This window comes from Ambystoma mexicanum, chromosome 8 (genome assembly GCF_040938575.1).
Source record: "Ambystoma mexicanum isolate Mex_15411 chromosome 8, UKY_AmexF1_1, whole genome shotgun sequence".
Classification (NCBI taxonomy): domain Eukaryota; kingdom Metazoa; phylum Chordata; class Amphibia; order Caudata; family Ambystomatidae; genus Ambystoma; species Ambystoma mexicanum.
In genome coordinates, this window is record NC_090929.1 from 644,060,468 (window position 1) to 644,077,740 (window position 17,273).

At 47.1% G+C, this 17,273-nt stretch overlaps 1 protein-coding gene across 1 annotated transcript; it reads left to right on the top strand.

Annotated features, from left to right (window-relative positions):
- The first annotated feature begins 8,647 nt into the window (after positions 1 to 8,647).
- Positions 8,648 to 16,468, top strand: FAM43B (family with sequence similarity 43 member B). The gene has a single exon (XM_069610375.1). The coding sequence runs from the start codon at positions 10,510 to 10,512 to the stop codon at positions 11,476 to 11,478; it is 969 nt and encodes a 322-aa protein (XP_069466476.1). The 5' UTR covers positions 8,648 to 10,509; the 3' UTR covers positions 11,479 to 16,468.
- The last annotated feature ends 805 nt before the right edge of the window (positions 16,469 to 17,273 follow it).

Below are 17,273 nucleotides of genomic sequence, written 5' to 3' on the forward strand. Positions count from 1 at the left end.
ACCATGGTGGATGGCGGATTTACCGCCCCATTCCAAGGTGAGTGGGGCGTAAATCCCCATTTCCCATTTTCCCTTCCCTATTCCCATTTTTGCCCCATAGGGCATAATGGGAGTGGGGAAGGCGCTAATTACGCCGCCATAAATTACGGCGGCGTAATTAGCACCATGGCGGGTTAGCGCCATGGACTTTAACGCCTGCCAAAAGCAGGCGTTAAAGTGGGAATCCGGCGTTAAGGGTTAACGCCGTCGTTAACCCTTAACGCCGGGGTTGTAATGACCTCCATAGTGACTGAATTTTTTGAAGTGGTGGTATGGCGCTTGTCCTGTGTGGGTTCAGGGGTGCCCTGGATGAGGGAGTTATGGAGGGGTGTAGGGTGGAAGTTTTGTGATAGGTTACTGTAGTGACTATTAAAAAACCAAATATCATTATAAAGACACAGCAATATGTTTTCGGGGCTCAGGTGCATTGTCCGTTGTCTCGGTTGGTCACCCCATCATTTACAAGTCCCATACGAGCGGTAGCGGTGGCAGGCATCGTAGTCTTCAAACGGAAACCCCAATGTTCGTTGCTGATGACCCCCGGCCGCGTGACTTCTTAGTCCTTCCACAACCCTAGCCAAAAGAATCCCCTTTCTCAAATTTGGGCAAAAACAAGCCCTCGATGATCCTTTCCTTTTTTGAATGCACAGCCGAACTGTGCCGTAAGTCTATCAGAGGCACAGCAAAACCGTGCCGTAAGTCTATTTTCTTGGACGCAGATTGTACCTTGCTTTTCCCGGTACTGATTGATCTGGAAACAATGTGTCGTCAGTTCCCGTTGGAAGCAACGTATCAGAGACAAGTGAAGATGCCGAATTTGAAACAACAGTTTCCGGATGCAAAACTTTTGGAGAGTGTGGAGACAAGATGACTGCTTCCTCAAGCCTCACGTGCTCAGAACGATTCTCCGACACACTCTCGCTGCTATTTACTGCTTTGGGATCGTTGGTTGCAGCGTTAGCGAGGGGTTCTGTTTCTTCTGTATCGTGTGGCACAGGGTAAGGAAGTTTCTTGACGTGGGACGCATAGACCCAATTCTTTCTTCCAGAAACCCGCACCGCTGTTTGGGTTACCAACAGGACTTGGACGGGCCCGCCAGCGAGGTGCAAGGCAAGAAGAGCGCTCAAACGCCTTGATGAACACCCAGCTTCCAGGCCGTATGCTGTGGCCTGGGACCTCGTATCGCACAGGTAAAGCCTCTCGTACCTGGTGATAAATCAAATACAGGTTTTTAGTCAACTGGCTGCAATAATCTGAAAGTAATACATTTTCAACATTTCTTAACGAACTACATTTATGAAGGTTCCAGATATTTGCAGGTCTCCCCATTACCACCTCAAATGGAGAGAGCCCAGTCTTATTTGAGGGGTTGTACGCATGGATAATAACACGATCGGTAAGGCGTCCAGCCATTTTAATTTAGTGCCGGCACACGTCTTAGCGAGCTTGTTCTTGATGATACCATTGTGTCTTTCTACTAGTCCGGCTCTCTGAGCATGTCTGGCCGAAAGGAACCGTTTGTCAATCTGTAATGCCGCACATATCTGCAGGATTACAGCAGCGACAAAATGTGAACCATTGTCCGACCAGATAACCCTTGGTAGCCCGAACCATGGAAAATATTCCTTTAACATGGTTTTCGCAGTAGTCATGGCTGTAGCATCTTTGACGGGGAAAGCCTCAACCCATTTGCTAAAAGCACAGATGACCACCAGCACGTATTTCATATTGTTGCACCACTCCATTTCAATAAAATCAAAACTTCCCCTTGGAGTTGCTGTCCCCTTTCCCACATTGTGTTGTAGGCAAATCACAAAATCCTGGACGTAGCGCTGGGCAATTTTTCGAAATTTTGTCATTTGCCCAAACTTTCTCTAACATTTTTGTCACTTTCTGGGCACATACATGCGTAGGACCATGGGCCATGATGACCATCGTCATTATATACGCGTAAGTCTCCCAAAGATGTGAACCACCCCAAAGGCATACTGACTATCAGTATATATGTTTACTGCAAGCCCTTCGGAAAGTTCACAAGCTCGGGTCAATGCTATAATCTCTGCGGCCTGCGCAGAGTTATGCGTGATTCTCTTGGTTTTCACGACTGTGCTTAATGTGGTGATTGCATAAGCAGCTGTGGATGTACCATCCAGAGATTTGAAGCAGGAGCCATCACAAAACAGCTCTCCTTGCGGATTATCCAAAGGAGTGTCTTTCAAATCAATTCTACCCTTTGTCTCTTGTTCGGTAGTATACAGACAGTCATGTGACTCTTCATCGCCGCAAGTAGTGCCTTGCGGGAAAGGTAGGAGTTCAGCCGGATTAAGAACACAACACCTCTTAATTTGAATGTGAGGAGCAAACAAGATCAATTCATATCCCGTCAACCGTGCGGAAGTGAGGTGTTGCGTTTGGGTTCGGTTCAGTAGAACATCTATAGAGTGAGGCACCATCAAGGTTAGATCACGGCCTAGGACCATTCCCTCACTCTGTTTTACAGACGCAGCAGCAGCGACAGCTCGCAAACATCTTGGCAAAGCGCATGCTACAGGATCAAGGGCGGAAGAAAAGTAACTGCACGGCCTATTCTTCCCTCCATGTTCCTGTGTTAATACAGCCAAAGGACATCCATCACATTCATCCACAAACAACACAAAGGCCTTTTCATAGTTTGGTGTGCCCAAAACTGGTGCAGAGCATAATGCAGTCTTGAGTAAATCAAACGATTGCTGGTGTTCCGCGTTCCACGGCAATGGCGAAGAAATGCCCTTCTTTGTCAAAGCCAACATCGGTTTGATCACTAGTGAGAAATTTGGGGTCCACAACCTACAGTAAGAAGCCATACCTATCAATGCTCTAACTTCCTTCTGTGTATTTGGGACAGACATGCCAGAAATGTGTTTTATACGTTCAGGTGTCAATCTTCTTCCCTCCTTTGACAGGAGATAGCCTAAATAGGCCAGCTCCTGGCAACAATATTGAAACTTTTTAAGCGAAGCTTTGTGACCATGCTTAGCTAGATGGATAAGCAATAACACAGTGCCCTCCTTACAGGCGCTCTCAGAGTCAGCAGCTAAAAGCAAGTCATCAACATATTGAAGCAATGTACAAGTAGAGGGCAATTCAAGGGTATCAAGTTGTTTTTTCAAAGCCCTACTATAGATGCTAACACTCTCTGTGTACCCTTGAGGTGCACGAGTAAATGTGAACGAGCGTCCCCCTAAGGTGAACGCGAACAAGTATCTACTATCCTTGTTTATAGGAGTACTAAAAAAAGCATTCTTTAGATCCACAACACTAAAGTAAGTAGCTGTAGCTGGAATCATGGTCAATATTGTCATCACATCAGGCACAACTGGAAATTGTGGAGCGACGACTTTATTAATGGCACGTAGATCAATTATGAAACGGAATGGAATTGCATTATCGCCTTTCTTGTACACGGGTAAAATCGGACTATTACACAAACTTCCTGAAATTTCTTCAATCACCCCGCGATGCACAAAATTGGAAACAATGCATTTCAAAGCTCGCTCGCCCTCAACTGAAATCTTGTACTGGGGAATGCATCGCAGCTCAATTCCATGTTTCAAAACTATCTTAACAGGCTCAATCTGTAAAACACAACATCATTGTTGTCAACAGCCCATAAGCTCTCTGGTACATTAATGAATTCTGGCGGCAAAGGTCTAGTCAAGAATTGCGAGACAGAAAATTGCTGGGGTGAAATCGTCAAGCGAACTCCATCAGAAGAACAATAAATTGCTGCATTTAACTCTTTTAACAGATTCAACCCCAGCAAATTCTCTCCACAATTCGAAGTCAACAGAAATGGACAGTGATCCGTAAAGGGACCCAAAGAAATGGTACCGGCGAAGAAACCGGACAAACAACTGGCGTGCCAGAAATCCCTACAGAGACATTGGTTTGCCCTGACAGTGGAATGTTTGCAACCCGTGAATGATCAATGGAACACTTCTGTGCTCCAGTATCTATCAAAAACTGATGTTTCCTATTTCCCACCACCATTTCAATGTAGGAACCTTTCTGATTGACGGGAATAGGTGTAGGTTCCAAACCCTGCTTTGGGCAATCCTAACAAAACAGAATGTCATCAAAAGGAAGCTCTTGAGATAAATATGCAGCAGAAGGATGATCAAATATGTTCCTAGTATCCACACTCGGAGTCTGATTATCCTGAGAAAAAGGTTGCTGAGGATCCTGTGTAAACTGACCTCTACCAGGGCCCCCTACACCCGGGCGACCTCTGGATCGTCTACCCATATTCCCAAATGTGTTGTTCGACCTCTGTCGAAGGACGGGGCATTGTGCATGCCAATGACCCTCTTGACGACAATAGGCGCACTGGTTAGTGTTCACAGGACCCAAGGGCACATTCCCCTGTGGGACATACTGACCTCTAATCTGCAAACTACCCCCTCTGGGGCCTCTAACAATTTGCTTTAATAGCACTTTAGTCTTTAAATCACCTTTTCGTTTCTCAACTCTATTTTTTCATTATTGACACGATTCTCGTAGTACTGAGCCATATGCAGTACTTCTCATTGGGACTTCGCCTGCCAAGCGCTCTCAGAAGACATAATTTGTGACTGGATGTCAGGCAGCAATCCACCCACAAATTTGTCCACAAATAACCTTTTCCCAGATTCTATGCCTAGGTCTTGTCCGCTGAAATCCGAGAATACCTGTTTGAACCGATTAAGGAACTCGGTAGCACCCTCAGACTTCCCTTGGACACAGGCCGTAAGTTTGTCCCAAATAATTCTTTTCTCCGGGATTATGGTTTTCAATTTTGCAATGATTCTATCAGGCAAAGTTAGTATCACCTGAGGCCGGTCTTTCACCAGCTGGCCTTTCTCCATCGAGTCTAGTTATATTCGCCCATGTATCTCCCAACCCTGGCACATCGTCTATAGTTCTAACTTGTTTCCACAAATCTATGGGCAGGAGTACAGGGAATAACAAATCAATATCTCCTATAGGTGAACTCTGAGGACTGCAAGACGGACTCTATTTCTTTATAGAATCCTGTCGGATTTTTCCTAATATCAGGAATAGATTGTCTAATAGTATTCACTTCCTGTCTTGAGAACGGGACGTGAACAAACTGTGATACATATGTGCAGGAATGTCCACAGCGACTATACCCCGTGCAGCATCAGCCGCAATCTCAACCTTTGGGACAAATGTCGGAGGGACCTCACTCATAGGCAACTGAAAAGTAGGCAACTCCGAACGCTTACTAAGCAACAGAGCTAAGTCGAGCACTAAAGCAGTCGAAGGAGTGTCAAGTGAAAAAGGTCTCTTATAAATACTCAATAACTCTGTGGGACAACTAATTTTTCATTTTACACAATCATCCTGCAGGTACTCTATCATTACCTGTATCACTTTCCTCTGCATTTCCGGCGTATACTGACTATATGTGTCATATACCTCAACTGGAGTTATCGACATATCTGAAATCCATCTAAGCGCATCCTTCGTACAAATTTGTGCTTCCTCAGATATCGATTTTCGACAAGGCAGGAACCGTTTCTGTACATACATACTTTCCCCCGGTCATCCTCATTCTGTAACCTTTCCAACTCCTTTCTATACCCAAATAACCTTTCGACATGCTCATTTACTTTCTCCACAGTGTCTCTAGAAAACGCTAAAGTATTTAGATCCCTTAACCCTTGCAGGAGATCTGTATTATTTAATTTTCCCCACATTACACATAAATGAATCCCTAAACTTTCAATAAAAACATTTTTCTCAAGAAAATTATCCATATTACAAAGTGTGGCAAAAACATTAGCTTGATCATCCCTCTCCATACAATGCTTAACCCATGCAATCAAATCACGTTTCTTCTCTGGTGGTACAGTATTGCGAGTGACAACCTTCGACCCTTCACCTCGATCAACTACAAGCGGCTCAGGACCACTTGGAAGAGAGGGAGCAGGCAAATTCAATGGAGGTACTTTTACTGGTGCGATAAGAAGAGGTGGAGGAGCTGGAGGAAGAGGAACATTAGGAGGAGCAAGAACAACGGAAACAACAGCAGGTAGAGCAGGAATAGCAGGAGGAAGAGGCAAAGCAGCAGGAAGAGGAACATACGGAGGTGGCGCAGAGGCACCAGGCCTTCGTTCATTTAACAATTTGTCTATGAAGTTGTCGGAAGCACAAAGGTCTTTAGAAGGATACATTTTCTGTATTCCAAGCAAGAAAGCCCTATCCTTATTCCTAGTTGACTTAGAATGTTTATCTTGGTCATACAATAATGCTTTTTCGGCGTTCGTCTTATGACGGCACGCATGTTTTTCTCAACTTTTATGTTGCTGCAACGCTTTTTTTTCCAATTCTGCAAAACATCAAATGCTGCAGGTCTAGCCTTTTTCTTTAATAGAATTGACTCTAAATACTCAATACGAGGGATTTCAAAACTACCATTGATTGGCCACTGAAGTTCGGAGGCATGTCTGGTTTGTCTGTGCCAAATGTCATTAAATACTATACTTCCAATGCCATACTTACAGTACATAGTACATGACGGCGACCCCTCCAGTGGGGCCGGATGGCTAAATTCCAAAGATTGTCTATCGCTGCGGAACAACGCCCTGAAGCAGGTAGATAATTTCCCAGGCATATCAAATTATTGGTGTTACCTGGTCAATAATTGTGTCTGCAGATACAATACGCCAAAATCAAATTATCAGGGTTATATTAAGAGTCGGGTCACGACTCACCTGATCAAGCCTAAGCAGTTCCGATCGGATTTCAAAGAATCTTACTTAACTAATCTTACCTCGTGCATGGTGATTTCGGCAAATCTGCCCGCCTTGATTAGTGGACCCTCGTCAAGATGCCGTCTCGGACCACAAGCTAATCGTCCAGGGATCGGGTTGTGCAGCGCTGCTGAGGTGTCGCGTCTCGAGCAGTGGGGCCCCTTTTTGTCACACCGTCCGATCCCGGTCCGATAGCCTCCGTCAAACTTCGACAATCCGGCATCAATCTTGAGGGTCCCTGTTCGGGCGCCAACTGTGAAAACAGAATCAAAATATCGAGGCTGAGTACCCCTAAAGGAAATACACTGAACACGGGTTACAAAGGAACATACAAAGTACTTTATTTTATACTGAATTCAGTTACAAAGAACAGAGCAAAATCAGATAGCTATCGGCCCTCAGTGCAACACAGTGAACTCCAGCGTGGTTCAGTGTGTTCAGTGAGAGACTCTGTACATTAGAATTCATGGCTCTTTTATACTATTTGCGAACATGATATCCAACCCTCCTTCGGGTTAATATTCCTCTAATACATTACTGATCTAGGGTTCATGCCTAGTTCGCATATCCACATGTAACTGGTTTGTTTTTAATACATATATCAACAAGCCTACAAGGCAACTGTGCGTCCTGGGATTTCCCATGTAGATCTTCTCAAACATTAATACAATGTAGTTAAACAAGTGTTCTACATACAGTATTTGAATACATTGTTCTTAACATATGCTCGCGGATTAGTTTCATTGCACGAGTAATCCTTTACACACAGGTCAACGAAGGACAAGGTCTCAGTTCACGACCTCAACAAGTGGCCTGCAGGCAAGTTACATATTAGCTACATGCAGAGGTCAAGACGGCCATGTTGTATTTCGGAATGACATCGTCCACCATTTTAACTCATAGGGTGACTTTACAAAGCGAACCTAAAATGGCGGATTGACCTGAAATGGTAGCTTACATTGATCTTAAGGTCAGGACCTTGCAACACAGATTTCTTCGCAAGCGACTTGTTAGCAGCATGGCGTAGACCAATATACATATATTCATTGTAATAGGAGGCATGATATACTTTCTCATTTGACAAGTAAGTAACCAGAGCTTCGCCTGCAATTAAGCAGACTTCTAACTGGCTGTTTAATAGATGCTACAGGCAACCTAATAAACATGACAAATGGGGATCACGCTACAGATCACGCTGTGCTGTATGGTTCCCCCTTTTCCAGGTCACTCTAACTCTACCAGCGCTCCAACCTGGTGAACGCAGCGTACCGCGCAGTACAAAACTCTGCAACTAAATAAATAAATAAGAACGCCGTGACGCAATCGACAACGAAAAACGCTGCAGAAGATTCCCCTTCTGGTAGATGCACCAGCAGTGGCTAGAAAGATAAAGGTTCCTTTGGGAAGACCTACAGTGACATACATTGTAGAGGTGTGTAGGCCCATGCTTCTCACACAACCCTCCCTCTTATGCCTCGGAAAGAAGATTTTGAATTGTTAAGTTAATTTTTAAATCAAACGTTTCGCGAGGCATCCACTTCTGAGCCAATCACGTAACTGTGAAGCTTGATAGGTTTTCTATTATCGTCATAGCCGCGGTTGGACGGGAAGTAGCACTAAGGGAGGGCGCGCGCCCCGCCCCGCCGTTACAATTGTAGATATCGTTACTTTACATTGTAGCAACTGTTGCTGTGACAGAGCCGTTCAAGTGCCTAGCAATGTCACAGCTTTTAGTGAGCTGGTGAAAACACGTACTAAGAGGGTGGTGTGTTGGTGGGATGTGTTCGCTGCGCGTATGGCTGTTGCCACGCCTGCAGAAAACACCTGCTGCCCCCCCTGGCATCGCGGCCAGGCTCTGAGCGATGTAATGGGGGTAACGCCGCGCGGAGAGGGGGCGCGCACACGCCGCCGCTCCCAGGAGGGCTGTAGATCACGCCAGGCTTCTCTTTAATATCACTCCAGCCCTCATGGCAGTGTGTGCTTGTGAGCGTCTCGCGGGTCACTGAAAGGTGACGGTCGCACGCACGGGTGAGGTGGGAACTTCCAGGAGGCGGGGGTCTTCGCCGAGCCTGCTCGTCTCCGCTCTCGTTCATTGGTATGGGAGGCGCTGCTCCGGCAGAAGCCGCAGCAGCCTGTGGAGCCGCAGCACTGCCCTCGGGAGACCGATGTGCACGGTTCCAAGCCAGAGCCTTTGCCAGCACACTTCCTACTGGGAGCGGAGGGACTGCCGCCGGGAGACAAGACAGCACCCTCCCAGCGAACCGGGCGCTGTACACAGGGCCGAACCTCTGTCTGCAGGTACCCAGCCAGCACCCTGCAATACCCTGGAGCTGTACCCGGGGCCGAATCTCTGCCCCCAGGTACCCAGCCCGCAACCTCCTAACTAACTGGGAGCTGACCCTCTGCCCCCGGGCGCCCAGCCTGCACCTTTCCTAGCGAGGACTTAACCCGGAGCCGAACCTCTGTCCCCAGGACCCCAGCCTGCATCCTCCGAACGGGATCTGACCTTCTTCCTTCAGGAGCCCAGGCTGCATCCTCCGAACCGCCAGCAAAACCAAGGAATACAGGTACACGATCTGCATCCTTTATGCAGAAGTCAAGCCTACACCATTCTAACCGGCAGCCGATCCCCTGCTATCCAGCTTGCATCCTACTAACTAGGAGCCCACCCTGCCTCCTTCTACACAGGAAGCGATCCTACATTACTTTGCCCAGGCACTTGTTCTGCCTCCTTCTACCAATGCGCCCATCCTACCTCCTTCTATCCAGGAACTCACCCTGCTTCTTACCCAGGATCTGGCTCTGCCTCCTACCCAGAAGCCCACCCTGTCCCCTTTACACCCAAGAGCCCAGCCTGCATCAGTCTTCCCAGGATTATATCTTGCATCCTTCTACCCAGAAGTCAACCATGTCTTCTTCTCCCCAGTAGCCTGAACTGCATCACATCCAGAAGCACAGCATTATTCTGCTTCCTCCTACCAAGGACACCTTCCTGACACCTTCTAGCCAGCAGCCTCCTGTACATCCTTCTAACTGGGAGCCCAGCCTACCTCCTTCTACCCAGGAACTCACCCTGCTACTTACCCAGAATCTGGCTCTGCCTTCTACCCGGAAGCTCGCCCTGTGCCCTTTACACCCAAGAGCTTAGCCTACATCAGTCTTCCCAGGATTATATCATGCATCCTTCTAGCCAGAAGCCAACCATGTCTTCTTCTCCCCAGTAGCCTGAAGTGCCTCCCACCCAGAAGCACCGCATTATTCTGCTTCCTCTACCAAGGACACCACCCTGACACCTTCTAGCCAGCAGCCTCCTGTACATGCTTCTAACCAGGAGCCAAGCCTACACCCTTCTACAAAGGAGCCCATCGCACCTCCTGTCCAGGAGCCCAGCCTGCCTCCATCTGCCCTGGACCTGAGCCCTCTGGCCCCTTTTGAACATGAGCTGCACTCATGCCTCCTGGAGCACAATCTGCAGCATTGTAACCAGTTCCATTGCCTGAGTTTACCTGCCTGCCTGAGCCACAGGACACTCAGGAGCTAGGAGAGCCAGTAGAGTGGCGCGAGCGTACCTCCAGGAGCATCCAGAGGCTGTGGGAGATCTCAAGCGTTGAAGCGCACACCATCTCTGTGGCGGTACCTGCAGTTGGCTCCTTAAAAAAAAGCACATTCTTCGGCAATGCTACCATGGAAGAGAAGCAAGTTTGTGTTGGTGGAGGAGAAACCCAAGCTAAAAGACAAGAGCCCCGAGGTCACCTACATGTCCCTGCTCTCCTTCGTGCAATCTTGCCCGGGCCTTTTGCCTGAATGCCCCCTGGAACGTCTAGGAAACTTCTTCAAGACCAAAAGGCAGAAGGTGGAGCTCAACAAGGAGGATCCCACCTACAGCGTCTGGTACCTGGGCAATGCCGTCACTCTACAGGCCAAAGGCGAGGGTTGCACTCAGGAGCCTGTGGGCAAAATTTGGGCAAAAAGCGACTTTGGCTGCAGCAGCACCAGGATGAGACTGACTCTGGGGCCCCACGGCATACGAATGACACCCAGTGACAAGGGTTCCGCCCGACCTGGCCACGCCTACCAGCTCCACCGTATCACCTACTGTGCCACTGATGCCAGACACCCCAAAGTGTTTGCCTGGATTTACAGGCACCAGACAAAGAACAAAGCCGTGGTGTTGAGGTGCCACGCTGTCATGGTTTCCAAATCGGAGAAGGCCCGGGCCATGGCGCGACACCTCGGTGACACCACACTTGCGGCTTTCAGTGACTTCAAGAGGCTAAAGAGGCAGAGCGATGCCCGCCACACCCAACAGCAACTTTTGGGTGACGCCGTTATACCCCGGCAGCCTCTTCGAAAAGTCCTGAAGGGGAAGAACTGTTACCACCCTGCTGCTGGCAGGGGCATTCCCAGGCTCACCTCCATCTTAGAAGAGGAAGAGGAGGATGGGAAGGAAGCGACCATTCGCCAAAGCACCCAGGGTGCAGCCTCTTTAATAGGGTCTTCAGCACAGGTTCGACCCCGGCATGTACTCCAGCCAGAAGTGCAGGTCCGGCACGTGCTCCACACCTCCGTGCACAGGAGCAACAGCCGCAGCCACTTACGGTGGGAAGGCATCGGCCACATGAAGGCGGCCAGGGCCACCCATTAACTCAAGTATTGGAAACATCTCTGCCAAATGGACAAGCCCATTCTTCTGCTCGCCCCTTGAGTCCACAGATGGACTTTGCCACAAGGAAACTGGGAGGATTCCCCACAGAGATCGGAGGCTTGAAACGGCCATTTTACAAGTCCTGTACGGCCTATGTATCGCCCATCTTCTGTACAGGGTAGTGCATGACTGTTGGCATGTGACCTGTGAGCGTGTACTGCGGGACAGAAGCTACCTTTCTGCTATTTTGCCGCCATGGGCTTCCACGAGGGATGTTTACTGGGAAAATAGAGGCACACAGAAGCGGGGGTGAGGGGAAGAGGGGTGGTGGAAGTGCAAAACCCCAGAGACACCAAGTGCTCTAGCAAAACTGGGCAATTACCTTTTTTTTGTTTTTTAGTAGGCAGCATGTGGCCTTTGAGGCATAGCCCGCAGTAAATGAAAAGGGCACACCTCACTGGCAGATAGCTTGGAGCACACTCATACCAAGAAGTGATGGCTGGGTGGTTTTAAAATAACCATAACCACTGGCATTGCACTGGGCAACCTTTTATAGATTTTGTGTCGCTCATCTGTGCCATTACTGGGAAAAAAGACCATGCTATATACATTTATCCAGGACCTGCCACCACTGGGGTGAGCTCATTGATATGATATGATATGATAGTTTATTTATATAGCGCCTATACACAATGGGCCTCATTACGCGTTAGGCGGTAGCCATGGCGGTATTAGCGCCATGGCTACCCCCTTACCGCGTTCCGGGTCCGGGTTCCCGAAATAGGGACTTACCGGGTTATTCCAACCTTGGAGGACCCGGTAAGTCCCCATTCCAGGAACCATTCCCCATTCCCATTCGAGCCCCCATAGGCCTCAATGGGAATGGAGATAATAACGGTACCGCAATTTGTGGTACCGTTATTAGCTCTGAAGTCCCTTAACGGGTCCCTTCCATAACGCCTGGTAAAACCAGGCGTTATGGAAGGGACCCACTAAGAGACCTCGGAATAGGGTGGTAAGGGATTACTGGCACCGGTGCCCTTACCGGTGCCGGTAATCCCTTACCGCCTGCCGCGTAATGAGGCCCAATGTGTTTCAAAGCGCATTCCTAAAAGCTAGGCCATGTCTCCTCTGCATAGAAAGGCAAGCAAGCCCATAAATGGCAGAAGTATGCCCAGGCAAGGGCCCCGAGCTTGCTGTGGCTAGAAACCCTAGGAAGACCTCCCTGCTGACTCCCCAGGAGGCGAAACATGGCTGGGGTTGCTTGCTGTCCTGTGCAGATGGGTGGACTACCCCTTGTCGCATATGGTTCCCCCCTTGTGTAATTAGCAGAGCAGGCTGGATAGCAATGGTTTGGAGGCTCCCCAGAGCAATTGCCAGTGGCCAGCATTAGTTAAAAGCTTTTCTAGACATCACACTTCAGTGTTGCGAATTTCAAAGACACATTATTAATTGAGAGAGACAGACAGGAGTTTTACTTTTTGAAAGCCACGATGGGATGAAATGATGAAATGCGGTCCTCAGCCTTGCTGAAATGTGTTTATTATCATGTGTTATTTCCTTGGCTCTCTTTGTGAGGAAAATCAGACCTGGGGGTGGGGGGTGCGTTCTAACCAGATAAAAAGGGCAGCTTGTGTTTTATTTTGAAATAGTCCTGAAGCAATATTGCAAGTTGGATCCCTTTATTAGGCCAAAACATTGAATTGTTCAAGTTTCCAGGGTGAGAACGAACTCTTTTTCAGGTGCAACTGTGTTATCCCAGAAGCTTGTAAAATAGCCTGAAGCGTTTGGGGCAAGGTTTGTAAATGTAGTGTTGTATTTATCTTTTGTTGGCAGAGAGTACCAGAAGACTCAGGCAAACCATTGTTTAAAATCTTTTTACCTTCTTATATTTTTATACAGCCCGCACTTACTTTTTTGTCCTACTAAATGTTTCATTCTTTCTCCGCTCACCCCTCAAGGGCACGCCCTCCCCCATCTCTTTCCCTTGCTCGCCTTTTCATCCCTTTTCTTTCCATAGCGTAAGGACACTCTGCCCGTTTCAGTCACGTGCTCCAGCATTTTCTCTTTCCCCTTCCGCTATTATGTTAATGTTAATGTTAAAGGACATTTGTACCGCGCACTATCACCACCGGAGTGGTCCCCTGGCGCTCTGGCGGCTCTGAAAGAGGGAGGGAGAGTGAGTTAGTGGGAGGAGGATGGAAAAGTGCAAGAGTGCAGTGATGTGCTGTTGGCGGCCTCAGCCCGGTGGGTCCGTTGGCTGGGCCTGGGGTGTTTGCGGCTAATTCCACATAATCAGCTAATTATGTGGAATTAGCTGATTTTTTTACAAAAATCTCTTCCCAGCTTCGTTCATTCTCTGCCCACATTTCTCTTGCATTCCTCAGCTGGCATTACTCTCATACCACAGAGCTCTTTCCTCTTATCGGCTCTAAACCCACACCCCACCCTAGAGGCAGGAGAAATTCCCACCATGACCCACACAGCTAAAAACTTATTTTACATTGTGGTACCCTCCTATTGACGCAAGAGCTTTTCAGCATCCTGCCCACTATAACCCCCTGTTACCTATTTGTAGTTGTATGCAGTGTGTGAACCTTGGCGAATGGCTGGACTGCGGAAGTGGGCAGACCCTCTACGTTGGCCCACAGAGGACTGAATCGGGACAAAATACCAATTTGGCCCTAGTTTTATTTTGCAGACCAGAGAGAGAGAGCTGGAGGGGAGCAAGTCAGAGCACGCTCAACATTCCCTTCCTCTGATTGGCTGAAATGTTACCACTCCAGTCAGGGTTCTATGATTGGTTGGAATTCCTGAAGTTAGTATTGCTGAAGTGCATGACTGATTGCCAAAACAAACTGAGATTTAGGACAGGAGTACTGGTGGAGTGGTACGGTCCAAGGAAGGGAGGTGGCAGAGGTACATGGGCTGGTAGATGGCGTCTACCCACTTTTTCAGAGAGCAGATGCCATCCCTTTGGGTGTTTGAGGCTGGCAGTTAAATACAAATGTAGCTTACTCCCGTTAACTGAATCAATAGATCGGTGCATGTTAAGTCCGGTGCACAGAGCTAAACAGTGGTCGCTCCATTCCCAGGCCAGACATATGCCAAATGGACCAAGTGAATATATAATTTAAATACATCTAAAAAGGTCTTATCAGGAGATTGCTGTGAAGGGATTATGTCAATAAAGATGACTGGGTTCCAAAGGTACGTTATTGGAAAGTCTTCTCCCTGTTATTTTTATTTTTTGGATGTTGATTAATTTTCTGAAAGGCAATGCTTGTTAGTCCTCTGCACTTACTTTGATTAGGAAATGCTAATTGCATGAACTTTGCATATTTCACGTTAAGATATATTCACTTTAAGGGATGTCACTTCCCATTAGGGCTGTACCGAATAGCATATTTAGTATTCGGCCGAATACCGAATAGTTTGTCAACTGTTCGGCCGAAGCCGACTATGAAACCGAATAGTTGCTTTATTTACTAAATCATGTTCCAATCTTGAAAAAACACACTTATTAAAACAACAAATAAATGACCATATTAAATGCATTCTCTACCTTTATTTCTCTTCATTGTACTTAATGCAGCATCTTTATTTAAAGTATAAAAGCCAGAAAAAAAGCAGATTTAAACAAAAGGAAGGGACCAAATGCACAGAAGATTTTTGCATATTCAAAACCAGTGCCAGTCAAAGAAGGAGGCTTCACAAATGCAAAAGGACTAGGTTGCATTGAACAAAAAGGATATTGCACTTAGCAACTGCCTTTGTGAATCAAACGCATTGCATTCTCTATCCAGTTGCAAAGTTGCTGGCGTCGAGTTTCGAAACTTCTTTGCAGCTCACATAGAAGTGTATAAATTGGTTCATGTCGGCTCATGCAGGACACAAGTCAAGAGGTAATCTGAAATGTGTGAACTCCATCTCACAACTATTCACCCCACCCCCTCATTGGCCAAACAAAGAAGAGGACTCTCCCAGAGAGGCCATTGGTGTTCGGTGAATTGGTGAGCACCCGTTCATTTATTATAATTCATTTCTACACATAAGGTCTAACTATTCATTGCATTAAAAAGAAATGCAAAGAATATAACAATTCTGGATTATACCTGGGGAAGTGTGTTTATGTAATTCTGGTGGTATTTATGTTAGGGGGTGGCAGACCCCAAGTAGGAAGTTTGTGGGGGTGTTGGGGAGGCAGGATGCCAGTAATGGGGGCTTGCACTATATGCCGGCAGAGTATCAGCAATGGTTTCTTTGGTTCCAAGACTTACATGCTCATTTTGCCGGTTCAGCCCATATTTGCCACTTGGAGCCAAGCCAGACTCTAAGGCTTGGCCCTACTTGGACCTTCCCAGGAATTATCTGGCTCTCCCAACTCTACATCCTACAAATTCCACCAACAGAGCATAGCTCTCTGACTGTCTCATACAGAACTCTCAAACCTATCTTTACCCGCTGTCACACACTGGTCCACTTTGGAACTGGAGAGATTACCCAACATAATTTCCTCTGAGAGGTTAGGTGGCGGCATATTACTTTGCCTGACATAACCAGGCCCTGCTAGTCTCCTCTACCTAGTTTGAATTCTTAATGTTTCTCCATGGCCATGGCCCATAGGAACAAACGCTGCTCACTTTTCACTTATCCTCGCCAATACACTAACATATGCACCTTATCACTCCTGATAATGTTAAACTCAGGATTGAAGTCCTTAAAAAAAGAAAAGGGGGGACTATGACGTACGCAATGGGGAGTGACATGACAGGAACTGAATGTCTCCTAAAGTAAAATATGTACATTTCTTTCAGTTTGTCTTTTCCAACTGAAGAAAGTGCACATTGAATATAAACATTTACCAAAAGAAAAGATGTTCCTGTATTGTTGCTGGCTAAGTATAAAAGATGAGCACTTTTTATGTCTAAGAATCTGTAACAAAACATGCCCTAAAGAGCAGATTACAATATAAGATATTTTACAGCTGTGTGATAGCAATTTGTCTGGTCTTGTAACTAAGTGTCTGGTCTAATTCTGTTCAGTTTTGCAAACTGAAGTCTTTATTTGCCTTTCTGAGTTTTTGTTGCATTGTATTCAAATGAGAATGACAAAGTATTCGGCAAGAGCCGAATAGCAGGAAACTATTCGGCTGGAGCCAAATAGCTTTTTTTCAGCCGGAATTCAGCCGAATACTTACTCGAAGCCGAAGTTCGGTACACCCCTACTTCCCATTACGCATGTTAATGTGTTACCACACTTTATTTGGACTTGACACCTCGGCACAGTGAGTTCAGATCTGAGTATGGGAGTGAGGGTTTTGAAGGTGTGGGGATAACCAGGGATTTAAGTGAGCCGGGGCAGAGATCTGTCAGTCTGCAAAAAGTGCTGCTAAGCCAGTGTTCTGCCTGCCTCCTCCAACTAACCTTAGATGTGCCAACCTCTTCAGGAAACCCTTTCACTCAACAGAGCGCATGGTGAAAAGGCTACCTGCGGGGTTAGAGCTTCTGATTAATTACAAAGGAGATCTGTGTGCACAAAAAAGGTATAATAGCAGTGCGCCCAACTCTCTTTTTCTTTCTTAATTAGAGGCACCACACCCCTCTGGTAGACCTTTCATCCAACAGAGCAGCATGGTGAAAGGGTTGCCTGCAGGGGCTTAGGCCTCTGGTTAAAAAAATAAAAGGTGAGGCGGGCGCACTGCTATCATACCTTTTGGTGCACCCACCTATCCTTTTGTTCCTTAATCACAGGCACTGACCCCCAAGGCAGTCCTGTGAAAGGGCTGCCTGCGG